The sequence below is a fragment of the Urocampus carinirostris genome, chromosome 4 (genome assembly GCF_059441175.1).
Source record: "Urocampus carinirostris isolate Australia breed hairy pipefish chromosome 4, RoL_Ucar_1.0, whole genome shotgun sequence".
Classification (NCBI taxonomy): Eukaryota; Metazoa; Chordata; class Actinopteri; order Syngnathiformes; family Syngnathidae; genus Urocampus; species Urocampus carinirostris.
Genome location: NC_142352.1, coordinates 327718 through 355296, shown reverse-complemented (window position 1 = coordinate 355296; position 27579 = coordinate 327718). Strand labels below are relative to the sequence as shown.

Genomic DNA, 27579 nt, shown 5'->3' with positions numbered 1-27579 from the left:
TCTCTGCGTTGTACAAAATAGCAAGCATCTTATTGAGCAAGATAACAAATTGGAGCAAGACATATTGCATATATCAATGCATGTTATGAAATGGCTTCCTTAAATATGGGGATTTTGTTTATTTTTTGCTCCTTTTTTTCTTCCTTTTTTCCTGGATAGTGTGATTGTGTGTCCTTGAGGTGGGAAATACTGTTTTAAGTGTCTCCTTCAACTTCCGAACCGCCAGTAAATTAAAAATCGAAATTAAAATATTTGTGAAAAAAGAACGTACGGCTTGATATCAATTTGATGAAACGGTTTATTTATCGTCAAAAAGACAAAATAAATACAAAGTGTAAATTCACGGCTGTGCATGTTCATTTATTCATAAATATTGAGAATCGTATTTTTTGTCCCCGTTTCTTCTCATTTGTTTTGTATGAATGACATGTTTAAGAATGAATAAGGCTTAAAAAGCCTTATTTCGGTTCGTGTTGTTTAAAGTCGTCGACGGAATTTTGAAATCCCGTCGCCTTGGGAAGGTTTTTTTTCCGGCTCACGGAGGGGAATCCGCACGATTGGCGCTCGGGTCAGAGTTGGGTGGGGCCCCGCTCGCAGGTCTCCCGGCCGGCGGCAGGGGGCCCCGTCACCAGGCTCCTCAAGTAAACGCGGGGCTTCCGGCGGGTCCCCGGGACCCCGGCGGCGGGCAAAACCCGCACCAAGGGCATCATCTCGTCGTCTTCTTCCTCGCCCTCGTTCTTCTCCGGGGCCGCCGCGGGGGCGGGGTTACCGGCCGGCGGCGGCGTATAAGAGGCGGGGCGGGAGGCGGAGCGTCGCGAGGGGCCGCCCCCCCTCGGGTGGGCGGGGTCCAGGGACGCCGGCGAGGAGACGCTCTCCAGCGAGGAGATGCTTTGGTTCCAGGCCTGTTGGAGGTCCACCGGGATCACCTTGGTGGCTTCCGAGGACACGCAGGGCGGCGGCCAGGAAACTCCGCCCCCTTTCCACGGGAAAGCGTCCGGGTCCGCCGTCGACGCCACTGCGGGTGATGGACGGGTCAGAGAGGGCGGGGCCTAAACCCCGACGAAACCCAATTGAAAAGAAAGGGCCCGAAAGGATCGACGGGTCCCCGACGTCGTACGGACTGACGCGAAACACCGGCCAGAAAAAGACCCAAAAATCGACCGGAAACAAAAAACAACCAACCCATAAAGGCAAAAAAAGAATAAAAACGACAACTAAACCGACCGAAAACCAGAGCCCGGAACCACCGCCTGAATGTGAAATTTTAAAAAACAACAAAAACGCATGGAAAGGTCAATACACGATAGAAAACAAGCAAAAAAAGACAGACAAAAACAACCTGAAAAAAAATGCAAAATGACAAGTAAACAGACAAGCTAAAATCCCCACCCCAAGAAATGCTCAAAAAGGATTGCAAAATGAGAATTAACTAAACAAAAAAAATTGTAAAAACACCCCCCCAAAAAAAAAAAAAAAAAAAACCTGCCAAAAACGAAAAATGACAAAAAGAGGACCAAAAAACGACCCCAAAAACAGACAGGAAAAAAAAACACAATCGCAACAACAACCAAAACAAGACCCCCCCCAAAAAAGTCAAAAAAACCACCACAAATCATGACCAAAAAAATCTCTTAAAAATCAACCCAAAAAGACCGGGAACAAAAATGACGATTAAAAAAACAAGCAAAAACATGACTCAAAACAAGCCCACAAAAAGGACCCCAAAACAGGACTAAAAGCGACCCCTAAAAACCGACTGAAAAATAAAGAGACAAAAAACCCTTGCAACACAAGCAAAAACCCATAAAAAAAAACCCCACCAAAAACTACCAAAAACAGGACCCAAGATAACAGGCAGAATAACAAAAATAATAACAACAAAAACCCTACCCCCTAAAATCAACCTGGCCAATAAAAAGACCCCCCAAAAATCGAGCAAAAAAAACCTCTGTCAAAAATGACTACAAAGAGAATAAAAGCCACCCACAAATCGATGATGTGTTCAGCGTGGGAAGAGGGGGGCGTGGCTTATACAGGAAAGACAAATGAACAGGAAATCAATCGGGCAAACGTAAACTGAGACATTTTGGGGAAATTGCTCTCGTCATTTGTCGTGCCGGCAGAAAAAAAGGAAAACGGCCTGGACGGTACCCAGAAATAGAGAGGGAGACGTCCAAGCCGTTCGTAGCCATCATGGATATGGAGCGTCTCGACGCCGTGGCTGTTTTGAAGAAGGTTTAGGGAGTCCCGTTCACTTCCAGTGTATTCTCTCTTTTATAACTAGAGGGGTCGGGAACGTGACTTTCAAAATGGCCTCCCAAAAACCTACTGTTAAAAAATGTCACTAAAAACGTCACGAATTGAAGTCCTGTAGCTCGATCACTATTCATTCTGGATGACTCTGCTACCAAATATGCTCATAAAACCCTAAATGAACTCAATATGAATCATATTTGCTTTCAATAAATCTTTTCTTGCTCATGCCATGAGGCTCTTTAACTCCACCCGGGGGAGGGAGTCAAAGCCCACATGAAACCCCACCCCCCACATTTGCATATGACCCTATTCTCATGACAGTGTGTATTTTCCATAGCACCATTGAAATACTCTATATCAACACGTTATATTGGCTATTTTTGTATTCTATATCTTTTATTTTATTATTTTATTTTTCAACACAAGGATACTGCTGGAAGACGTAAATTCCCTACGGGGATGAAGAAAGTATCCATCTATCTAGACATCTTTCTATTTAGACATGTGTCTATCTATCTATCTAGACATCTATCTATCTATCTATCTATCTATCTATCTATCTATCTATCTATCTATCTATCTATCTATCTATCTATCTATCTATCTATCTATCTATCTATCTATCTATCTATCTATCTATCTATCTATCTATCTATCTATCTATCTATCTATCTATCCATCTATCTATCTATCTAGACATCTATCTAGACATCTATCTAGACATCTATCAATCTAGACATCTAGACATCTATCTATCTATCTAGACATCTATCTAGACATCTATCTAGACATCTATCAATCTAGACATCTAGACATCTATCTAGACATCCATCCATCTATCTTCTAACTTCTTAAAAGTTTTCTAGTCGGGCACCTTGGGCAGCTCTGCAAGTGGGGAGGGAGAGGGGGCGGGGTTTTAAGTGTGCCGCATGTGCGTCAACTGAAGGGGACCACCGAGAGAGAGGAGCCAACAGACACGACGGATGTAAACCTTGCTCATGCGAACGAGGAAACCCATAAAAGGAGTTCCGAATAAGGGACAGCAAGATCAAAATAATCGGTCATCCGATTGTAAACCTGTCATTGTCTTTTTTCAAGTCACCGTAAAGGAATACGAGTACTTTCTCCTTGCGTCCCGATTATGGAAGACCGTCACGTGTATTCCGTGACTCCCCGAACCTGGTGAGGAGTTACTTTCAGAGTAAGGCGCTAACTTTGGTCGTGAGGTATCTCGGGGGTCTCCGAACGACTCGGGTGACATCCGCGACGGCTTACCTGAGTGCGGGCGCTGCTTGTGAGTTTTGGCGGCAATGAAGGTGATGCCCAGGTCTAGCCCCTTCTCGGTGTCCCAATCCTCTTCCTGCTCTCGGTCTTGGTCTGCGTTCATAGGAACCAGCACAGAGTCTGACACACAAACAAGAGTCTTTATCAGTCTTTATGGGTCATGAGTGACACACCGTGCTAACCGCTACATGCCAAAGAGTAGTTGCTAACCAGTTTATGCTAGCGAGTAGACGCTAATGGATACACGTTATCCACTGCATGCAAACGAGTAGACGCTATTGACTACATGCCAATGACCATCACTAACAAGTTTATGCTAAAGACGCTAATAGGTCAATGCCATCGAGTACACGCTAACAACCTTATGCTAACGACTAAATGCTAACAACTACGTGCCGAAGAGCAGAAGGTAAGGCGGTCACTAACGAGTTTAGGCTAGCGAGCGCACGCTTACAGATAGACGCAAACGACTTTATGCTACCCGCTACATGCTAACGACGACGTGGCAAAGAGGAAACACTAGCGAGTGGACGCTATGGCAGTCGCTAACAAGTTTATGGAAGGGAGTAGACGCTAATGGGTAAACGCTAACAAGTAGACATTATGGAGTAGATGCTAACAAGTAGATTCTAACCACTACATGCTAACAACTCCACGCTAATATCTACGAGCTAAAGACTTAAGGCCAAATAGTAGACGCGACGCCCCACAGGACAACTCCAATTTACACAATTCACACGGAAATTCTTTAGTAAACAATAACATAGACAGCGTATTTATATCCCTGGATGGACTCAACTGGGGTCCTAAATCTACCACTAGGGGTCCCGTGGCAGCGCTGCCGCCCCCATTTTATGAGCGCTATTTAAATAATCTGTTGGGCTAAAGAGAAAATTCAAACTCTTCCCTGGAAGAGGGAAAGACGGGCTTTGCGGGATGGGAGAAATTTAAATTCCATCTAGGTCGTTCTCTTCCCACAATGGATAATCTTACAGGCTTTCTTGTGTGGTGACAGTCTAATCACAGGCAAAAAATGACACAGACGGAGAATACGGCATCAGTATGGTGTAAAGTGTAAAGTATTTTTGTTAAGGAATATGGGGTTAGGGCTTAATGTGGTCTTTTATTTCCCGGGTGGAGTTAAAGAGCCTCATGGCATGAGGAATAAATGATCTGCTTAGGCAAATAAGACGTCGCTACAGTTACTTAGAGCTTTTTGGATGACTCCTTTTGACTTTTTGGGCTACTCGACCCCCCTCTGATTCTCGCCTTCAAGCTAACGGAGATCCTCGTGAAAGGGAAGCACCTTTTTCCTGCCGATCGATGTTTCTTCTGTCGCCGTCGTCTTTGGCGTCGGAGCCTCGGCGCTGAGGAAGGGTTTTGGGGATAACGGATCAGCGAGGGAGCGGGGACGAGAACTGCAAATCCTGACCTTCTTGACGTTCCTCTCCTTCTTGTAGCGCTTGTGTCGTCCGGACTTGAAGTTCTCCATGCGGCTCTTCATGTTCCTCTGGAAAACTTCGCGGTCTTGCCGCTCCATCTCGCCCGCCGCCATGAAGTGACGGCTGTAGTGCGACTGATACTGCGCCAAAACACGGCGCCGTCTCAGCAGGACATAGACAGGTGTTGAATACGGGCGCCTTACCTGTCTCCGAGGCTTGTAAAGGTTCTGTGCCAGGAAGTGATGAGTTTCCATCTCTTCCTCCAGTTTGCCGCCAGGAACGTTGTCCATGACCTGCAGGTCCAAACAAACGCCGCTGCCGTTCTCGCGCCTGCAAAAAAGCACGCCAGAAAAGCCTGGTTGGAGGCCAAAATCCTACTTTGAAACCCTGGTTGGAGGCCAAAACACTACTTGAAAGCCTAGCTGGAAGAGTAGAAAGGCGTCAAAACCCTAGTTTGGGGCTGAAAACTCCCTGGAAAGCTTAAAAATCCCTTGAAACCCTAAAATTGAGCTCAGATCCCAAATTGAAACTGTAGGAATATCATAAAACGCTATTATAAATCCAAAACCCTAGTTTAGAACTGAACATTTTCAAAAAACTCCTGGGAAACCTTAAAAATGGTTTTAGGATCCTTAAATTGAAGCCCCCCAAAAGTTATAAAAGTCAAGTCAAGTCAAGTCATCTTTAAAACCCTATTATAAATCTCGAACTTTGGTTCAAAACACTAAAAGCCATATTTAACCTTAGTTTGAGGCCACGACCCTAGCAGGAAATCCTAAAATGGGTTTAAAATATTAAAGCGAAACCCTAGTTCACACGTGTCAGAATCTGGTCCCTGAGGGCCAGGGGTCTGCAAGTTTCATAGGTTTCCTTGATGAAACAAAGAGGGGTCATTCAAAAAGTTTGTTATTCGGATTTATCCAGAATCGGAAAGAGAAACCTCGAAAAGGTGCGGAGCTGCGGCCGTTTCGCTATTCAGCATCAACACGCCTTTCCTAATCGGAAGAACTGGAAAGGGAGCCGAGACCCGACATCGAACGGATAGCGGGACAAAGGAAAAAGCGCCGTGTCTCGTATTTTGTCTCACAGGTAGGTGGCGACGGAGGCGTCCGGGAAGGAAGCGCCGCTGGTCACGGAGGGCAGCGAGAGTCTTCCCGAAGTCAGGACGTTGCCACCCTGCGCAAACGCGACCGGGGTCAGGTTATCAGCGAGGGGCGCGTTCGGAGGTCGGCCCCGCCCACCTGGTCGACGAGGCTGATGGCGTCGCGGAAGTTGATCTTCTGATAGGCCTCCCACAGCTCGCTCCGTCGGTACATGGACTTCCTCAGCAGGAATCTGCTCAGGTACTTCTTGTCGAACTGCTCCCACCTGCCGACGGCACGGGCACGGCGTGGCATCAAGCGGTCGGCGTCCGCCACTCGGTGGGCACGGCTGCCGCCTGACTCACTTATCCCGCCAGTGGTGATAACCCTGAAGACCGGCGATGTCCTCCACCGCCGTCAGGATGTGGTCGAACGCCTGAACGCGACCAGAAACGTGGATCGGAACCTTTACCGAGACCAAAACTTACTGTCACCTACTCGCTCGTGGATCTCCTCGTTGATGGTGGGCTTCCTGCTGGTGGAGCGAGGAACTTTCAGCCACTTGACCAGAGGCTTGATGGTCAAACCCTGCGACAGACGCCGACGTCAATTGACGGCCAACGGGGGGCTTTCGGAGCGATGGGGGCACCTGGAAGATGACGGTGAAGAAGACCACAACGATGGTGGTAGCCACAAAGTAGTCTTTGGCCTTGACGCGTTTGGCGTCCAGCAGGACCACCAGGGCGAAGGCCACCGCCCCCCGCAGGCCGCCATAGGACATCACCACCTGGTCGATCTTCTCCAGCGGTGCCAGGCGGAAGCGGTTCAGGACCCAGGTCTGACCCACCACGCCTGCGAACACGTCGGACGCAGGACATCATCCGGCGAGGCGAGAAACCGCAACGGACGACTTACCGGCGGCCCGGAAGACGAAAATGAAGACCAAAGTGCAGGCTACCAGGCCGGTGTCCCAGGCCCACTTGGACTTGTCCACGGCGGAGAGGCCCAGGAAGATGAAGATGATGGTCTCGGCGATGCTGGCCAGGGTCTTCATCGTGTACTTGACTGTGGTCCGAGACTTCTGCGAGATGTTCGCTTCTACGTACTTGTTGGCGCCTATGCCGCAGAAGGTCATCCTAAAACGGACCGACGGATGGACAGACGCCAGAGTACGGTCGGCACCGTTTCGGAGAATTTAGCAGTTGCAGTCAAAAGGTGTTTGCAGTCGTGGCTAGCATTCATCTCCAGAAGGCTAGCGGGTTCAAACTAATAATAATAATTGCTTTGGAGCTCCTGTTGTCAACCTGCGTGGTAAAAGACATCTACAGGTGGAATTTCTTTTTTTAAACCTAACCGTAGCCGTCAGCTTTAAGGACGATTTGTTATTAGTTATGTCGTTTTTTTTTGATGGTTGTACCGTGTTCCTCCTGATATTTGCAAATTTGTTTTGCAGTGGGATTTTTGGTGACTCACGACAAGATGGCAGAGAGAGAGAAGAGCTCGGCCGTCAGGTACGCCAGGTAGACCATCAGGAAGACGAAGAGCGGCTCGATGATTCGAACCTTTTTGGTGAAGCGCGTTATGAAGCTGAGGAGGATCGCGAAGACCCCGCCCACCAAGGTCCCGCCCAGGCTGACCACCAGGAAGGACGCTGCCGAACCAAAACCGGCGTCACCCGGGCTCCATCGTTCCGTTTTTCTGGGATTTCTCACCGATTCCTTTGAAGTAGTCCGCCGTTTGCACGTTCTCAACTCCGACCTCCACAAAGGAAATGTAGACTTTGTACAAGACCTAAAACAAAAGGCACAAAAAATCGCAACGACGCTCGCTTTTGACGATAACCATGAGCTGAAAAAGCTGTTTGCCGGGTTACCAAACACAAACCCATCGGACAATCGGACTAACGCAAGAACAACGTACAAAAAACAAAGACGGGAGCGAAAAGGACAGGACAGCGGGCGTTTCAGATCGGCCTCGGTTCCCGCCACAGGCGAGGGTGCAGATCAGGTCAGGGTGGTCCACTCCTCGCCGAGATTAGCTCATATTCCGAGTTCTGATGAGGATTAGCGAGCGGCGGCTAATCGTCTCACAAGATTGATGGCTCGGCGCCAGTGAAACTGAACCCTGGCCTGAGTCTCTTGCCTCTGGAAAAGGTCCTGCTCATCCGCCCCTGGACCTAAATTCTAACCCAGGATCCAAAAACAGGATACCGGATGAAACTTTTTGTGAGGAAATTTCTCCGCGAAGCTGTTTACCGTGTCCGGGTTCCAACGGGCGGAGTTTTCAACCTTTCGCGACGGACCAATCAGGAAGTCAAAACATGGCCGCCGCTAAGCTTCAGTAAACCCCATGTCAATTGGACGGGCAAACAGACAAGCTCAAGATGGTTAGCAGTCGAAACTTTCATGGCTTTGAGCTCTCCAGATTTATTGGTAACATAAAGGACCGTTGCCAGCCCAGCAGGGATTCGAATCCTGCAGGGACCAATAAGCACGTCAGCGGTAGATGGATGGCCGGACCAACAAACGGTCCGTCAAAGTTTCTGACTTTTCTCGAATTCCTGGCCGGCATCCACAGTGACGGAAAGGTCACGGTTGCTACGGACGCGCTTACCTCTGATGGTTGGGGGAGGGGCCACTTGGATCACGCTGACTCGCTTTGGCTATTCTGTGGTGGGAATGCGGAGATCATTGATGGGTGGGACTGGTGCTCCATCCCTGATGCTTTGGCCTCTCAACCAGGTTCCTGGCTTTTGTCCAATCAACCCTAGTCAAAAGAATTCATCCTCCCAGCCCTGAACCTAACGTTAACCCTCAAGCCTAATCCTAACCTAACTCTAAACCTTCTGACTTCCTAACCCTCCTAACCCTAACTCGAAGTCCTAGCCCTAACTCCGAACCTTCTAACCAAAGCCTTAAACCTCCTAACTCTAACTCTTGTGTCCAGCAGCACCTAATGGTCCGTCAGGACCTTCGGTGCAGGAGAGCGAGCGACCTCGAACGGATGTTCTGAGCGTGTCAGATCAAACTTAACCTGAGTGAGGTCAGAACCAAAAACTGAGAATTGAGACCAAAGTGCCGGCGTGGGGTTTCTCTCACCACGGTGACGGCGTCGTTGAGCAGCGACTCCCCGAAGACGATGATGAAGAGCGTGTCGTTGACGTGGACTTCCTCAAAGACGGCCAGAACCGCCACCGGGTCCACGGCCGAGATCAGAGCGCCGAACAGCAGGAAGTCCATCAGGCCCGCTTGGACCTGCTCGTCTGAGGGGCAGAGACCTATGTGAGGTGGGCCGACCCCCGCACCGCCCCTCGAACCGGTCGGGTCGACGGCATGACGGAGCGAGATCGTGAAGGATACTTTCGCTAATGCGGCCGCTAGCCAAATGATCAAAAAGCATCTTTTATGGTTGCTAACTTAGCTGCTAGCATCGCTGTATACGACGATAGTAAATCGTGGAGGACAGAAATAAGATGGTGATCTCCAAAAATGGACAGATTGCGTGATCATCTTCTGTTCCTGCAGTCCGTGGCTCGGATTTAGCTCATAGTTTTGCTAACGCAGTTAAGAAAAAGCATTGCTGTAATGGCTTTACCCGCTAGCATCGCTTTAGCGGCTCGTGCTCAAAAATCTTGCGGCTCGTGCTAGCGGCACAGACCTTACCTCTCGACGCTAGCACGGCGGACACGGTGGGTATTTACTAACGCTAACGGTATCGACGGAAACCCACCGATGAGGCCGAAGATTTTGGCAGCGTGCAGCGCCAGTCCGGTGGCGAAGGCGTTCCAGAGCGTTCCGGCCACGGCGTAGGTGAGGATGGCGCCCAGGTTGTGGAAGAAAAGGCGGGCGGGCATGAAATAGCCGGCGTCGCCCACGATGGTCGGCAGCAGGAAGAGGAAGAAGAGGGCGGGCTCCAACTGGTAGGGTTGGCGCTCATTGGCCAGGAGAACCAGACCGCCCAGCGCCAGACCCAACAGGATCAGAAGGCAGCTCTCCGGAACCACTTTGGTGAAGCGCTCCGACAGGTGGAACACTGGGGGGCGCCACAAACACGTGTCGGCAGAAACCGAAATTTTATCTGGATCCGAAACCGGACTTTATTTGGAGCAACCGCCGAATTTCACCGGGGGATCGATTCCTATGCTGATTCGCTAATGCTAACCACTCAAATAAGAAAATGAAATATGTTAAGTACTCCTTCTGTGTCATATATCTGCAGATGAATAAATACCGTTCTAAATAAATATACATGCAATGGAAAAAGGACCATTTTTTTCATCTTTGGTGTGACGTTACTTGAGCTGGTATGGTGGAGTAGTGGGTGGATGCAGAAGGCGAAGATATAGTAGTTTCAAAATGAAACTTATTTTAACACTTCTACTTGTCCTTGTAAGATTGATTTGCTTAAATGTGTTTGATCATTTTGATTCAGTCCCAATTGTTGAATGATTAAAGCCATATTCCTTGGTAACCATTTGTGCGCCTTCTTCTTTCCTGATCATCACCAGCTCCTTTTCCGTGTTCATCACGTTTTTGCTTCTACCTTTTAGCATCTCTTAATACCTCGGGACCCACAAGGTATGAAACGGTGTATTACATACAATTCTAACTGAGCAAAGAGAAAGAAAACTCGTGAGGCCAACCAATAGCAGAGCGGCGTTCGATACGACACGGACCAATAGCAGACGAGCGTCTCGGACACCTGACTCGTTTTCGTTTGATGAATGCAAAATCATTCGCAAGGTGTGTTTTTGTTGTGGTATAGTAAGGCAGAGGTTGGCAAAAATACGGCCCGGGGGCCACGTGCGGCCGGGCAGGCTTTTGAATCCGGCCCTCCAAACAAAACCGGTCAAAATTTCGTGACAATGATAAATAAAGTACTACTCGAAATGAAAATACTACGACAGAAATACAACAAAAATACTACAAAATGACATCAAAAATAAATATCAAATCTAGTGCTTCAAAACAGGAACCTCATATATTAATTTGCTTTCATTCCGAAAAGAACACACATACTATAGAAATACTACAAACATACTACTACAGTTATACTATAATAAATATTACCCCAGAAATACTACAATATACAACTTAAGTGATATCACAAAAATACTGCTTTGGAAATCCTTGAAAAACACTTCTACAGAAATACTGCAAAAACACCACTGTAGTAACACTACAAAAAGATATTATGGGAATACTGCAAAATAAAACTACAGAAATACTACAAACAGAAGATATTCCAGAAATAGAACTACACTATAACTACAAAAGTGTTGAAATTAAACACACACACACACACAAAAATGGAAATACTACAAAAATCCTACTACATTCCATATGAAGTACTCCAAAAATATAACTATGAAAATACTACTAAAAAAAGCTGTAAAAACTGTAAAAAATACTACAAAAACACCACTGTCGTAATACCACAAAAAGCTATTATGGGAATACTGCCAAATAAAACTACAGTAATACTCCAAAAATACTGAAGATATTCACAAACATTCTACTACAGAAATATTACAGACCTCAAAGATACTCCAGAAATAGAACTACACTGTTACTACAAAAATGCTGAAATTATACACACACACAAAATGGAAATACTACAAAAGTATTCTGTATGAAGTACTCAAAAAACGGAAATACTACAAAAATATCTCTAAAAATACTGCAACGGAAATACTACAAAAGAACAACAGAAATATACAGAAAACACGACGACGTCAAATCAAATCAATCATCTAATTACAGCACTACAGTTCCACGGGCAGACTGCGGAGATCATTTCTCCCTTATGCCATGAGGCTCTTTAACTCCACCCGCGGGAGTAAAAGCCAACATGAAACCCCACCCCCACATTTGCATATGACCCTATTCTTATGACAGTGAGTATTTTCCGTAGCACGATTTAAATAGTCTATATCACAGGTGTTGAACAGGCGGCCCGCGGGCCAGATCAGGCCCGCCAAGGGACTGAATCTGGCCTGCGAGACAACACTCAGAGAAGTGCAAGAGAAAAACTGCAGGTTGAAATATGTAACTTGATGTTGCCAAAGAAAGGGTTAGGGTTGGCCCAAACAGACACACCCGAACAAAGACACTGTACTTGTATTTCTTTTTTCTCTCTCCCTCTCCCTTTCTTTTCCACCCCTTTTCTCCCACTCTGTCTCTGTCTCTTTCACTCTCTGTGTCTCTCATTTTCTCTCCCTTTGTTGCTCTTTGTCTCTTTCTCTCTTTGTGTCTTTTTAACTTCTTTTGCTCTAACTTTCTTTTTTCTTTTCTCTCTTTTCTCTTTCTCTCTTCCTACCCTTTGCACTTTCTTTTCTCTTTTCTCTCCTTCTGTCTTTTTATTTCTCTTTGGATTTCTTTCTTCCTCTCCCTTTCTTTCCCCCTCTCTCACGACTTCTCTTTTTATCTCTTTTGTTTCTCCCGCTCTCTCCCTCTCTTTTTCTTCCTTATTCCCGCCTTCTCTCCTTTTTCCTCCTTCTTTCTTTTATTTTTTCTGACTTTTTTTCTTTCTCTCTACTCTACTCGTCCGGCCCCCGACAGAATGTTTGTTCTATGGTGTGGCCCCCGAGCTTAAATGAGTTTGACACCCCTGCTCTATATCAACAGGTTATATTGGCTATTTTTGTATTCTATATCTTGATCTTATTTTATTTTTCAAGACAAAGAAACTGAAAAGTCTGAATTTCCTTACGGCAATGAATAAAGTATCCATCCATCTCTCTATCTCTCTATTTATCTCTCCATCTATCTATCGGCTTTCTATTCCGAAATGCAAAAAAAAAATGGTAGAGGTCTCCCCAGGAGGGGCCCCTCGGCTGGCCCCCGACCTCATGAGGTGGAAAAGTCGTCATCCAATGTGACGTCACGACGCCAAGGTCCCCCCTGGAGCCCCGCCTCCGTTTCTTTCCGATTGGCTTTTGCACTCTGGCGTCAACCCAGACGTGTGACGTCACTCACGCATCTTGGCCACGCTGGCCACCATCAGCCAGACGGCGATGACGTAAGGCGTCTGCACGTAGCTCCATTCCCATTGGACCACGCGGAACCCGCCTCCGTGGTCGCCGTGGTCGCCGTGGTCGCTGTCCGGTTCGGGAAAGTCGCCGGTCCCGGTACCGGCGGCCGTCCACAGCAGCGGCAGCAGCGGCAGCAGAAGCGTGGGGAGGCGCGCGCACGCGTGCACGAGCTCGGCCATCCCGGGATTCCGAGTTGTGGGTCCCGGGACAGCTTATAAAGCCGGTGGCCCGGTGAGCGGAGGTGGGGGCGGGGCCAGCAACTTCACCGGCCGTGACGTCGGAAGCTTGCCCAGAGGCGGCCAACTATCTAGAGTCGCCAGGGGGCGCGTTGGTTTCAAGAGGGGTCCCGGGGGGGGGGGGGGGGGGGGCATCATTCTTTCTACTTTGTTTGAAAATGGATTCTTTTGATCAAAGTGCTTTCCAAAGGCTCACTCTTAGAGCACACGGAGTCCCTGTTTTGAGCGCTACATTTTCCAGTAGGACTGGAGTTATATCTTGGGGGTATTTCTGGACTGTTTCTATCCTAGTATTTCTGTAGTAGATACTGAGGATAAGCGGTGCAGCTAATGAGATGAGCTATTTTGGCATGACATGATTATTGTGGTTGTATTTTAGGGGTATTTCTGTCGTATTTGTGATGCATCTCTATGGTGGAATTTCCGTCATTTCTTTCCATAGTATTTCTGCAGTAGATATTTTGGGCATTCCATCATTTCTTTAGTTGTATTTTTACAACTTCAGCAATTGTTTTTCTTTTGAGTTTCTTTTAAGAAAGTGTCAGTTTTTGTCTTTTAGAAAAAGGACCTTTGCGTTTACTTCCGTGAAATTTGACTCACCAAACGAATTCATTTTAATTTGAAAGAAATTGACATGAACCGACACTAGACGGTGGTAATTGGTTCATTTTTGTACACAACAAACGTTCATCTCATCTCATCTCATTAGCTACACTGCTTATCCTCAGTAGGGTCGCGGGGGTGCCGGAGCCCATCCCAGCAATCATCGGGCAGTGGGCGGGGGACACCCTGAACTGGTTGCCAGCCAATCGCAGGCCACACGGGGACAGACAACTCACTCGCTCATTCGCACCTAGGGACAATTTGGACCAGCCAATTCACCTGAAATGCATGTTTTTGGAATGTGGGAGGAAACCGGAGCGCCCGGAGGAAACCCACGCAAGCACGGGGAGAACATACAAACTCCGCACAGTAAGGCCGGGAGCTGGATTTGAACCCACGCTGGAGGTTCCCACGACCTCAGAACTGTGCCGGACATGCGCTAACCACTGCGCCGCCGTGCTGCCCCACACAACAAACGTTATCTTTGTTTATTTCACACACATTTTTCGTACATGATTTTGTAATGTTCAATTTTTTTTTTCTTTTAAAGAAAAAAAAATAAAACGAACTCATTTTGGGTTTTGTTTTGTACAGATGGCGCAATATATATATATTTTTTCACCAAACGACCCTTTTTGGCCATTATGAAAAAAACAATTCTGCCGTTTTAAAATAAACCCACTTTGTGCAATATGATCCACATGTTTTTATGAACAGAACAAACCAAAATATTTTTTATTTTGAAGAAAATGAGCTTTTTCTGCTAAAAGAAAACAATATTTTGGGCTTTATTTTGTACAGCAATTTTCATTTGAACAGAATTGACATTTTGAACTAAGAGAAAAACGATCATTCTTTTTGTTTTGTACAATATAAGAAGAAGAAAGTTAGCGATTGTGTTTAGGGTAGAGAGTTCGGGTTAAGAGTTGGGCTCTTGGGTGTGCGGTTCAATTTAGGAGTTAAAGTGAAAGGATTAAGTCAAATTTTTTACTGCACATGCTATTTAAGGTCAACAAAAATAGTGCCAGAAAACACCCATGAATTATTCATCCAGAAAGAGGGAAATGATAACTTAAGGGGCTGTGGTAAATTATAAAATCCCAAAGGTGAGAACCACCAGGAAAAGCATGAGTGTGTCTGTGTGCGGAGTCAAACTTTGGAACAATTGACAAGACCAGATCAAACAATGTCCAACTATTCACGTGGCGGAATACAGAGATGAAGAAAATGGGGTACGAGAGATTGGGAATAGTGCGTCTAGGACTACGGTTAACTTTGTCTTACTGTTGTTATTGTTATATCATAACTGTTATTAGTAATATTATCACTATTGTTGTTATCATCATTGGTGTATGTCATAGGGACGATGAAAGGGTAGGGAATAGAAGCATCCGCTTCTAACTAGCCCTTTTCGAACAAGTTATGTAACATTATTTTGTTGTCGAGTTATTGTTTTTGTTCAGGTATTATTTTTCATTCATTCATTCAAAGTTAGAAATTAGGGTTGAAAGGAGTTATCTTGAAGAGTTAAGTGTAAGGAGTTTGGCTTAGGAATTAGGTTTAGAGTCCAAAGCGAGAGCTTGGGGTTAGAAGTTGAAGTTGGGGTTAGGAGGTTGAGGGTAGAATTAGGTCTGATGTATTTTTGTAGTTTGAAAGGTATTGATATTTTGCAATGAGAAATACGAGTGCCAATTGTTTTCGATCAATTCGCAGAGGAGAAACCTTTGAGGATGCGAGACACAAACAAATTCCAGAAGCATTTATTAAAGCGGTGAGCACATTCCGAGTGGAGAGTATCTTGAAATCCACACCAAAGTGTCTTCAAAGTTGTAAAAGGGTGCAAAGTGAAACAAAAAACATCCACGTGGTCGCCAGTGCAAAGTGAGGAGGAAGGAAAAATGGAAATCGTTTGGAGGACGGTGGCCCGGGAGGCTCAAAAGGACCTTTTCTCCACTGAACGGAAGTATCGTTTCTGTCTGTCGGCTGCTAAAACCGGAGAAAAGGTGGTCAGACGTCATCATGGACGCTTTGGTGGAGTCCCAAAGCTTGGGCCGTGTCCGCGCTGATGCCGCTTTTTAGGGTTCTTCTCACTAAAAAAAACAAACAAAAAACAAACGGTCTCAATCACGTGTAAAATGTAACACCACACCATCCATCCATTATCTACACCGCGTATCCTCAGTAGGGTCGCGGGGGTGCTGGAGCCCATCCCAGCTATCTTCCGGCAGTGGGCAGGGGGCACCCTCAACTGCTTGCCAGCCAATCAGAGGGCACACAGGGACAGACAATTCGCTCGCTCAATCCCACCTAGGGACATTCTGGACCTAACATGCATGTTTTTGGAATGTGGGAGGAAAGCGGAGTGCCCGAGGAAACCCACGCAAACACAGGGAGAACATGCAAACTCCACACAGGAGGTTCCATCTCATAAACCTCAGAACAGTGCCGCACACGCGCTAACCAATGCGCCGTCGTGCTGCCCTCAAGCCTTTATTATTAAATTTCCATCCATTATCCGCACCACTTATCCTCAGTAGGGTCGCGGGGGTGCCGGAGCCCATCCCAGCTATCTCTGGTCAGTGGGCAGGGGACAGCCTCAACTGCTTGCCAGCCAGTCTCAGGGCACACAGGGACAGACAAGTCACTCGCTCATTCACACCTAGGGACAATTTGGATTGGCCAATTCACCTGACATGCAACCCACGCAAGCACGGGGAGAACATGTAAACTCCACACAGGGGGATTCAAACCCATGACCTCAGAACGGTGCCACACACGCGCTAACCACTGCGCCGCCATGCTGCCACCACAACATATAAAAACGTTTTAAGAAATCGTCTTGCCGTGTGTTAAAAAAGGAGCAAGAATTTGCTTTTATTTGGACAAAGATGATTTGTGTCACTCGAGGTTTTTTTGTGTGTTTATTCTGCTCAAGTCAGGTGATTTCGTTGACATTTCGGGTTCTGGTTTCGCTCGTTTTTCAGTCCTTTGGATGACGTTCGTTTTTCGATTACCCTGGGTGTTTTTGGGGACGTTTTTCAGTCCTTCTCGGTACTTTTTTGTTTTTCGAGGGCAAAGGAAGTCAAAAGACGGCGCGTCTCCGTCGGAGCCCGAACGCGTCTTCGCGTTTATCGCACCGGCCGGCGGGGACAGACTTGTCGTCAAACAAAACAAAGAACGTCCGGAACGCCGCCGCCGGCTGAGCCCTTGTGGTCACAACAGGAGCGGAAAGCCCAGCCAAAACAAAACCCCGGACGCGGACCCGAAACGTCGGCCCTCTTACTGGACTTCCTGTCGAGACGGGAGCGCTTTCGGTTCTTGGGACCGGCCGTCCTGGCCGAGGGGACGCGGGTCACCGAACGCACCAGACGTTCCATCATGTCGTCCTCGTCCTGCGTCGCCGCCGCCGTCGTGGTGGCCGGCAAACTGGGACGCCCCGACGCACCTGAACGCAGCGCGGGACAAACGGTTAGGACTCGGTCACGGTCGGGACACAAGATACTGCGGAGCGCCCCCCCCTGTTCAAATCCAAGAACTCCGTTACCACGTTAGGTGGATGAAATGGAAGACTTGATCTGTGGCCGAAAAAGTGGAAACGTCGCCCCCTACCCGGATCTTTATTGTCCTTGATAAAGTTGTTTGCATGGGGATTCGGCCTTATGTCGATGGTTTGTTTTGATGACTTTTTGCACTTGACCTTGGTCGTTTTTTGTTTGTGTTTTCAGTCATTCTTGGTGGGTCTTTTCAGACGTGTTTAGGGTGAAATTGGTGATTTTTATGACTATTTTGTGCTTGTTTTTACCCCACGGTGGTTTCTTTGGTCTGGGGTTTGATGTTTTTACAGGTTATTTATTTTTTTGGGGGGGTCATTCCTTGTGTTTTTCAGGCCATTTTTTTCGTTTTTTTTCCCCAGGCATTTTTTGTCATCTTTTCAGACGTTTATTGGTTCATTTTTTCTGTTGCTTTTTTCAGTCGATCTTGGTGTTTAATTTTGGGTGTTTTTTTTGTCTGTGCTTTGACGTGCCTTTGGTCGATCCTGGTGGTTTTTTTCAGTTGTGTTTGGTATTTAATTGCCGTTTTTTTTAATGGTCATTTTTGGGTGTTTTTCGGGTCATTTCTATTTTGTTTTTTTTCCAGGCATTTTTGTCATCTTTTTAGACGTTTATTATTCGGTCGATTTTGGGGTTCTATTTTTGGTGGGGTTTTTGTGTGTGCTTTGACCTGTTTTCGGTCGTTCCTGGTGTTTTTTTCCGGTTGTGTTTAAGATTGTGTTTGGTATTATATCGGTATTCATTAATGATTGTTTGCTTGCTGGACATTCCTTGTGTTTTTCAGGCCATTTTTTTCGTTTATTGTTTTTTTTCAGGCATTTTTTGTCATCTTTTTAGACGTTTATTGGTCCGTTTTTTCAGTCGATCTTGGTGTTTAATTTTTGGTGGTGTTTTATTTGTGGTTTTATGTGTTTTTGGTCATTCCTGGTGGTTTTTTTTTCAGATCCTGCTTGGTAATTAATAGGGGTTATTTTAACGGTCAATTTTTGGTCATTCCTGGTGTTTCTTTGGTCTGGTTCAGCCTTTTATTGGTCATTTTTGGCAGTGACGTAGGTTTAGTTTGCTCTTCAATTGGTCGTTTTGGGGGTCATTATTTTGGTCGTTTTTAAGTCAGGTTTTTTTTCCTTTTTTTGTACATTTTTGGTTGTTTTTTTAGATGTTTATTAGTGGAGGTGGTCTTGGGTTTTGTGTTTTAGGCCTCAAAATGAAAAAGTGAAAAAAAAAGTAAGAATTGTAAAAGAAAGGGGAAAAAGGAAACAAGATGTCCAGCAAAGATGTCTACTTCCTCTAAGATTTCCTTGGACCTTCTATTGGACCCTTCAGAGGCAAGGGCCGGGGGCGCCGGAGGCAGTAGGCGAGGCTTAACCCCACCACCAGTCACCGTCGGCTCTTTTGAAAAAAATGAAATAAAAACAATATTCTTACTTCGAGTCGTCCGCGAGCGTCTCGGGATGGGCTGCTCCTCGGTCAAGATCCGGGTCATGCTCTGATGCTCCGCCTCCCGCCCGAGCTCCGCCTCCAAGCCCGAAGAAACGGGGCTTTGGGAACGAGGCACCGCCCCCGAAAATTTCTCCGTCTGCGTCAAAAGGCAGAAAGGTTCGAAGCGAAGACGCCGCGGCGGGCGGAGTCGGGGGCGGAGTCGGCCCCGCCTACCTCGGTGATCAGCATCCCTCGCGTCTTGTTCCTCTCGCGGTGCTTCTCTCGCTTTCTTTTGAGAGAGAGCGCCCTCTCTCGGGTGGTGCGGTACTCCAGCGCAAACTCGCTGATCACGCGGCAGAACGCGGTCACTTTGGTGTCTCGGACGGACGCCGTCGGCTGGCCCAGGAACAGCAGGAACGAGTGGAACCTGGACCCCAAAACCGGACTTCAGTTTTCAGGGAGCCCGAAGAGCACTCCGGAAACCGGGGCTTTTGGTGGCACGGGGGCGAGGGCACCAAAAACTGTTTTTTTTTGGGTTTCCGGCCCGAGAAGAGGACGCAAGAAACCCGTGTTTTTACCTGTTGACGACCCTCCGATGCACGACCTTGAGGATGACCACGCGCCGCGTGCAGTCCTTCAGGAAGTCGGCCATCTTGTTCTTCAGTGTGCTTTTGGTCTCGTGCTTAGAGACCACCTTCAGGTTTTCCCAGGACGCTTTGCAGCGTTTCTCCAGCTGGACCAGGTTTTCAGACACCAAGTCGAAGTCCACCTGGGCGGACGGAGACACCGATCGAGAAAAACCAAGGGAAACGTGGCGGACGACGCTCCGACAAACGGGACCCACCTTGGCGGATCGGGTGACGGCGGGGATCTCGGAATAGAGGTCGGAAGTCTGCGGGTCGTTTTCCAGGACCAGGTTGCAAGTGTGGTGGAGCAGTGACTGGCGGCGGACCGTGTCCTTCACCTCTGCCACCTTCTCCAGATAGGACAGCTCGAAGCCTGCCGCCTGAGGACGCAGAAGAGGGGGCCCGTCGGACTTGGAACCCAGAAAAACACTTTAACCCCTTCACGGCGGACCGTCGGGAAGAAAATACGACGTCAGCGGTCACAAAACACGTCACATAAAACTCTCCAAACGGGACAGCTTCCCAGGAGCGCTCTCCGATAGCCGCCCGATAGCCGCCCGATAGCCGATGGTCGGAATTCCGGTTCGCTTGTTTCGGCAATGGTCCGGTGAATCCGGCCGGGCAAAATATTGACTCCAAAACACACGTCTTAAGCGTTTCTGCACGGTTTGACGATACTGGCGCTAATCCGTCGCTACGGCCCCGTCATTCCCTTTTACGAGTAAACAGACTCGGAAGATTTCCATCGACGGCAACTGCGGGCTTTTTTTTTCACGTTTTTTTCATGAGCCTAACCTTGGCCGTAATCGTCATCGGACAGTAGAGAGCGGTTCAGACGATGATTGAGGCATCGATTAGCCAATCCTGACGTCAATGTTTTTACAGTGTGAATTCAAATCAGCCATTCGGGGACAACAATGCCTCGTCTTTGTGGGGCATTGGGGTCTTTATATCCAGGGTTGGGTAGGGTTACTTTAACTGGATTACTTTCAATGACTTTTGGATGACTCCAATACCAAATATGCTCATAAAGCGACAAAAGAAACGAAATAGGAATCAAACGATGACTCACAACACGCGGTAAGCCTTCTCTCCTGGCTTTGATCTCTTTGATCTCCGGCAAAACGAACATCAAATGCGACGGGGAAAAAAAAGGAAAATAAATCCAAACAGCTTGCCAACATCCTTTATGCCGTTCTATGTGTTCCGTTACTCCCCAAGCCTGCACAAAATGGAGTCATTTTATTCATATTTAGTTTCTTTTGTCTTTTATGGTTTAAGATCAGGTAATTGTGTAATTTTGTAACTGTAATCCTGTGCAGTCCTTTGAGACATTTTTTGTGATTAAGGGCTATATAAATAAATTTGACTTGACTTATGAGCATATTTGCTATTGGAGTCATCTAAAAGTCATTGAAAGTAATCCAGTTCAAGTAACCCTACCCAACCCTGTTTGTATCATTTTGGACATTATTTTTGAGCAACTTATGGCCAAATTCAAGATTTTGGGGATTCCTCCAGGTCCTCAGCTCTACCTGTCGTATGAACGCCCGTTTCCTCACCCGCTTGCTGTGATGAGAGTCACCTCATTGGACTTTTCCATGTCTCGTACGCCGCCTGGTGTTCAATACACGCAAGTGTCTTTGTGGTTCTATTTTCTGCATTGAGGTGTCTGATGCGCGGGGAGACACCCACTGCAGCGGGTCCGCTTACTTGATTTGCTCTTTTCAGTACCTTTGTTGATTTTTCTTATCGTTTTTGTTCTCGTTTGTCGTTTAGTCCGTTTTTAAAAGAATCGCGTTTCTTTTCTTGTCGTTCATTTTTGTCACGGTTTTATATTTATTTATTTTTTTGGGGGGGGGTTGTCGGTCGTCGGGGGTGTACCCCGACGTTTCCTTTCGACGTTCCGTCGTCACCTCGGAAACCGGAAAGGGTTTAGCGTCGGCGTCGCCGGCCGGGTCAAATCGGGTAGGTGGCCCACCTGAGAACCGTTGAGGAAGTTTCCCACAGCCAAGAGCGTGGCTAGAATCCTCCTGAAGGTGCGGTTGGCGGCCAGTTGCTCCATGGCCAGTTTCAGGTCGAAGAGCGGCTCGGCGATCTCCTGAAACGGCAAAGCGTCAGCACGGCGTCGGGACCCGGAGCCCGAGGTTCCCGACCTTCTCCAGGGCTTCGTAGTTAAGCTTGAAGGACCAGAGCTGCAGACGGGGGGTCAAGGCGCTCACGGAGGCCAGGCAGGACAGGAAGTTCTCGGCCGGCCCCAGGGGCACGTCGGGATGGGCCAGCTGGGCCTCCTGGATCTTGAGCTTCTCCTCCTCCGTCGGCGTCATGGTCAGGATCTTCTGCTCAAACGGAAAGAGAAAACGGAACGGAGTGTCATATTCCGTCACTAGATGTCACTGTATCGTGGAGCGCAGGGGTCAGCGACCTTTTCCAAGGCGAGAGCTACGTTTGTTTGTTCCCCAGAACGTCACAATGACCCACGATACATCTACAGAACCAGTCCGTGGTTTTAGGCTGGTGCCATTGAAAACGAGTGCTAAAGAGCACAAGATAGGATACGAACTACAGAGACTCAAAGTAACCCAAACGCAACATTTTTCTCATTCGTTTTTGGCCCGGTCTTTAAGGAGGGGAAAAAAAAGATCAATAAAAGAAGAAAGGGAAAGGAAAAAAGAAAGGGAGAACAGGGTAAAAGAAAAAAAGTACAGGTATAAGGAAAAAAAAAGGGAAAGAATTACAGATGGGATTCTTCGTATCTGCCAATCCAGTCTCTTTCTCCTGTATTTTTTTTCTACTTTCCATAAAGTGAGTCCTATTTGACCACTAGATGTCACTGCCCAGTGTGGTAAACCTGTAAACTAGTGCTGAAAAGCACAAGGAATAAAAAAAAACTAGATTTTGCTCTTCTGGCCTTTCCCTATAAAAGGAAAAAAGTATACAAGAAAAGATTTGTTCTGGGTTTTAAACAAGAGAGTAGCAGTAGGACAACGGGAAGCGTCGAGAAAAAAAAAAAAAAAAAAAAAGCTCTTTTTTTGGTCCCTGTAGTTTCCAAACTAGACTATTTTTGCTGTACCTGCCTGAGACACACCACAGGAAACAGTGCCCCTACCACCTAAAGGCAAATCTCTTGTTGAGAAATGTCTCCCTCTGCTGGCAGGGAGCGGAAGATTTGTGGCGCCCACCTCGATGCCCTCCTTGCTGATGGCAAAGTCATCGAAGGTGAGGATGGCGCCCTTGATGACGTGCACGGCCGGCAAAACCGTCATGCCGATGTTGATGGCGTTGCTCCTCTTGGAGTCCAGAACCAAAAGCTCGGACTTTTTCACCTCCGTGGCTTTCTGGAGGGACACGTGAGAAAAAGAAATAAAATGGCTCCGTGAGCCGTTTGGCCGGCCCCTCATCGCAAAAAGTCTCAAAGGCCTGCACGGACCTGACGTTTCGCCTCCTTATCTATAACCGGCGTGAGAAAAAGGACCCGAAAAGCGACCCAAAATCGACCACCAAACAAATTTGAAAAAGACCCAAAGAAAAAAATGAAAACCGGCCAACCTAAAAACGGACAAAAATACGACCGAAAAACGACCCTCAAAAAACTATACGAAAACGTCCAAAAATAATGAACTAATTATGACCCAAAAGAGATAAAAAAGACGACCACCAAACGGATTCAAAAAAGACCAAAAGAAAAAAATCAAAACTGACAAAAATACGACTGAAAAACGACCCCAAAAAACGATCGAAAGAGATCCGAAAATCTCAAAAAAATATTAAACCAAAAAAGACTCAAAAGATATTAAAAAAAAGACCCCAAAACGACCACGAAACAGATTCAAAAAAGACCCAGAGAAAAAAAATGAAAAAAAAAGACCCAAAAGGATGACCCCCAAAAGACAAAACAAAAACAGCCCACTAACAACCCCTAAAACAATAGTGATCGAAAAACAGCTCAAAAAACAAAAATGAATAAGGAAAGACCGAGAGAAAAACGACCCAAATGACAAATAACACCCCCCCTAAAAACAACAAATGATCCTAACCCAACTGAGAAATGACCTAAAAAGAGGCAAAATGCAATGCAAAAATGATGGAAAAATGACCCAAAAACGATCGCGAGCGTAAAACCCAAAGAAAAAAAATGACAAAGGAGCCCAAAAGTGACAACCCACTCAAAAGCCCAACAAAATCGAAAAATGACCCAGAAAGAGCTGACCACAAAAAGACCCAATGGAAAAAAACGACAACTCATAAATGCTCCCAAAATAAGCGAAAAGGACTCAAAAGAGACCCAAAATCCAATGATTTGATAGAAAAATCAAACATATTCCCTTAGATTGGAACATATATTAGCAAACTGGTGTGTTATCGGATGAAACTACGATATTACATTTGGAAAGTATCGATAAGGTACAGATATCAGACCGTTCTACCTCTCAAGAATACTTTGAATTTTTGGTTTCTTTCAAGAGATTTTTATTTTGGATTTTTTTCTTCGCACTTTTTCTAGATTTTTTTTTAAGAAAAGTTTCGAATGAATATGTCCTTTTGAATTTTTGGGTCGTCGTTCTTAGAAAAGTTTGATTCTGATGACCTCAAAAAATTTTTTTTCCTGAAAAAAATCTACGGAAGAATTCATAATTATGAACATCAAATAATAAGTAATGCATCATAAATAAATGAAATAACAAGAATAAATATTATAGAGTAAAAATATACTGTATATAGATGTATATATATTTATTACCTTACTTTAATTGTACTTTTTTTTTAAACACACAAGAAATAAAAACCGTGGGGAGGATTTTTTTGTTTGTGTCTTAGTTTTCTGAATACCTTTTCAAAATGTCAAAATATATTTTTTCATGTCGTCCTTTTGGTTTTCTCCATTCCCCCCTGGTATTTTTTCCACATCTTATGATTATTGTGAAGGTGATTTTGTATCGTTCCTTCGAATATTTTGGAATTTGTTCTTTTTTTTGGAAGAAAAAACATTTAAAAATGTTTCTTATTGCATTTGAATTATTAATCCCCAGATGACTTTGTTTTTCGATTTTTCTGGATATTTGGTCCCCAAAAATTTCTTTTAGTGTTTTGTATTTTTTTTTATTTGTACATGCCTCTACCTGCCACTTTTTCCCTTTTAGTTTTCTGAAATATTTTTTTTTGTAATAAGAAATTGAAATTTATTGAACGTTTTGGGATATCTTATACATCTAGAAGTATTTTCTAAATGACTTGACTTTTGACTTTCACTTGAGTCAATTTGTGAAGAAGAAACCGTATTCTTACTCCGTTACATTAGGCCACATTGAAACCGTTACTCGAATCCCCAAGATTTTCACACGGCCCCCAAGCCCGAGTCCGATTTCTTTCCTCCCTTTCTTCTCTTACTCTTACTTTCTCCCTTTCTTTTTGACTTATTTGATGATTTTGATGTTTGTTTTGAAAATAAATACACGAGACGTCGCTACAGCGTCGACAAATCATCCGTTTTCTGCGACCGGACGTCTTGGAGGACGACGTACCTTGGCGATAGGCATCTCCTTGGCCTTGGACTCAAAGAGATGCTCCAACTTGGACGTGTCCACCTGCACTTTGTCCATTGAGGCCCACAAGGTGCCACGCCCGAAACGGCATTTGACCGGACCCTCGCTCGCCTTCAGTTCGCGCCAGAACAACTTCACCGTCTTCTTCTTTCTGGTGCCGGGCGTGGCGGAGGGGGGCGGGCCCGGGGCGCCGAGGAGGGGCGGGGGAGGCGGGGGAGCGCCCGGCACGCCGGGCAGAGGAGCAGGAGGCGGCGGTGGCGGCGCTAGAGCGGGGGGCAAAGGCGGAGGAGGAGGCGGGGCTAAGGCGCCGGGAAGGGGGGGCGGAGGCGGCGGGGCTAGGGCGCCGGGCAGAGGGGGTGGAGGCGGGACGCCGGCCCTGCCCGGCGGCGGTGGAACGCCCGAAAAACAGGAAGAGGCGGAGTCAGCCGCGTCCATGTCCAGGACGTCCACGTCCTCCTCGTCCAAGAGGTCGGAAAAGTCCAGGTCTTTGATGCGCAAGCTGGAGGCGGCGGGCTGAAGGTGGTCCCAGGCGTCGCCCGGTCCCCCCGGCTCCAGGGGCCCCGTGGGGACGCTGTCCGAGCGGTGGGAGGGGCTTTCCGGCTCGACGCTGTTTTGCCGCCGCGCCTGCTGCTTCTGAACGCACGAAAAAAAGATGACGTCTTTGTTAGCCACGCCCACAGAAGCCACCTTGCCCACCAGCAGGGGGCATACTCACACCGATGCCGATTAAAAAAAAAAAAAAAAAACGGCAAAAACATGTGAAATGTTCTTGTCCTGGAGGTTTCACGCTAATATGCTAACCGCTGTACGTACTACAAAATACTACAAAAATTCCACTACAGTTATACAATACTACAAAAAATATTCATGAGTCAATCTCAAAAATAACACTTCAGTAATACCATGATACAAAAATACCACAACAGAAATACTACAAAAATACAGCTACTGTAATATTACCAAAGTACAACGGGTATACAACAGTAATACTACAAAGATACTGCAGATTTACTCCCACGTTCTACAATAGAAATACTACAAAAATACCAGTGTGGAAATACGAGAAGAAAACGATGGCAGAAATACTAGAAAAATACCACGACAGTTATTCTATACTACAAAAATATGAGGACATACTGTAAAAGAAATTACAGAGTCAAACTCAAAAATAACACTTTAGTAATACCATAATACAAAAATACCACAATAGAAATGTGACAGAAATGCTACAAAAATACAGCTACTGTAAGATCACTGAAGTACAACAGGTATACAACAGTAAATACTACAAAGAAAAAAAAAGGGAAAAAGATTTACTCCAACATTCTTCAATAGAAATACTACAAAAATACCAGCGTGAAAATACAAGAAAACGACTGCAGAGATACTAAAAAACAAATAAAATACAACTACAGTAACAATAGAAAAATACTACAGAATTATGAAAAAATGACCACGACGCTCGTACCATAATACAAAAAGAGTATACCGAAATACGACGACAGAAAAAGTAAAAATCCGGTACTTCTGCTGACCTGCTGCCGTTGGGCCAGTTTGGTGAGCGCTAACCGGGCGGAGCCTTCCAGCCCTTCCAACTCCGCCCTGCGGGAGGCGCCGTCCTCGCTCAAAACCGCCGTCTCCTGGGATCGCGCCTGCAGGCTGGAAAGGCGTTCCAGGACGCGGACCCTCCGCGGACCCTCGCGGCCGCCATCGCCCAGACCTGGCAACGTACGCAGAGAGTCCTCTGAGACGCGTCGGGACCTGTACCGGACGGCTTACGGACTACGGCCCGCCAAACGAAAACGGTCTCACGACAACATAGATTATTGTAAAAAGTAAAAGATTTTATACGATTGACTACAAGTTACATGTATTCAATTTAATTTATTTAATTTAATTACTGACTGTGCTTTAATTCAATCTATTGTAGTAGGTCAGGGAAGGCTGTGTGGAATGCATAAATGGCAGTTGTTTGTCTAGGACATTTCTGATAACAGGAGGCGTGGGAGTGCTGACGCAGAAGGTCAGACATCAGGGCGCCACCGGTGCGTGAGATTGTGGAACCCAGCCGAAACGCCATCGTGCGGGGAGAAGATAACCCATAAGAGAAAGCTAGAATTAGCTGCAGAGGACACATAGCCAATGGGGGAATAGTGGGGTGTCTTTGATTTGTTTGTTGAAATGTATAAATGATCCCGGGCAACTCGTCTCTTGTGATATACACTTAGATCTGCTGTTAGGAATAATAAACATTCTCCCCCGTGTGATCCTTCTGGTCATTTCTCTCTCAAAAAACGAGCGCGCACGATTGTTGGATGCATGTCGGTTGTGTTTGGTTAATGGAGTCGGATAACTCATTCGGACAATTTGGTAAAACGCTACATTTTGATCGATAAAGCCCAACACCGATAAAAAAAAAAAAAATACATTTTTTTTATCTGTGTGCAGACGTCCATCGTCTCTACGGGGAAAATACTACGAAACGAAATATCCGGTTTAGTGCT

At 46.3% G+C, this 27579-nt stretch overlaps 2 protein-coding genes across 5 annotated transcripts in view; both read right to left on the bottom strand.

Moving 5' to 3' along the window:
* Nucleotides 1-280: 280 nt before the first annotated feature.
* On the bottom strand, nt 281-13274 carry slc9a5 (solute carrier family 9 member A5). Its single transcript, XM_088333377.1, has 16 exons — nt 13042-13274; nt 9794-10096; nt 9163-9326; nt 7777-7855; nt 7538-7715; nt 6980-7200; nt 6714-6916; nt 6563-6652; nt 6430-6500; nt 6224-6350; nt 6070-6158; nt 5186-5312; nt 4973-5122; nt 4847-4907; nt 3532-3660; nt 281-1015 (listed from the first exon to the last, which is right to left on the bottom strand). The coding sequence occupies exons 1-16, from the start codon at nt 13064-13066 to the stop codon at nt 570-572; spliced, it is 2463 nt and encodes an 820-aa protein (XP_088189503.1). The 5' UTR covers nt 13067-13274; the 3' UTR covers nt 281-569.
* A 2406-nt stretch (nt 13275-15680) lies between these two features.
* fhod1 (formin homology 2 domain containing 1) overlaps nt 15681-27579 on the bottom strand; it is a 29271-nt gene continuing 17372 nt past the window's right edge. For all 4 annotated transcript variants that reach the window (XM_088333373.1, XM_088333375.1, XM_088333374.1 and 1 more), the window contains 11 exons: nt 26611-26795; nt 25055-25708; nt 22715-22870; nt 21689-21871; nt 21514-21633; nt 19751-19912; nt 19485-19675; nt 19141-19333; nt 18913-19063; nt 17220-17381; nt 15681-16026 (listed from right to left, as the gene is read on the bottom strand). In XM_088333373.1, the coding sequence (XP_088189499.1) occupies nt 15944-16026; nt 17220-17381; nt 18913-19063; nt 19141-19333; nt 19485-19675; nt 19751-19912; nt 21514-21633; nt 21689-21871; nt 22715-22870; nt 25055-25708; nt 26611-26795 (2240 nt within the window). In that variant the 3' untranslated portion in view covers nt 15681-15943. The remainder of the gene's footprint in view (nt 16027-17219; nt 17382-18912; nt 19064-19140; nt 19334-19484; nt 19676-19750; nt 19913-21513; nt 21634-21688; nt 21872-22714; nt 22871-25054; nt 25709-26610; nt 26796-27579) is intronic.

Excerpts from the sequence above, each read along its gene's own strand:
- slc9a5 (XM_088333377.1), bottom strand. The coding sequence starts at position 13,066 with ATGGTGGCCAGCGTGGCCAAGATGC. Across the intron at positions 7,856-9,162 it reads TCAACGACGCCGTCACCGTG|GTCTTGTACAAAGTCTACAT; the intron begins GTGAGAGAAACC and ends CTTTTGTTTTAG. Across the intron at positions 1,016-3,531 it reads CAAGCAGCGCCCGCACTCAG|TGGCGTCGACGGCGGACCCG; the intron begins GTAAGCCGTCGC and ends CATCACCCGCAG.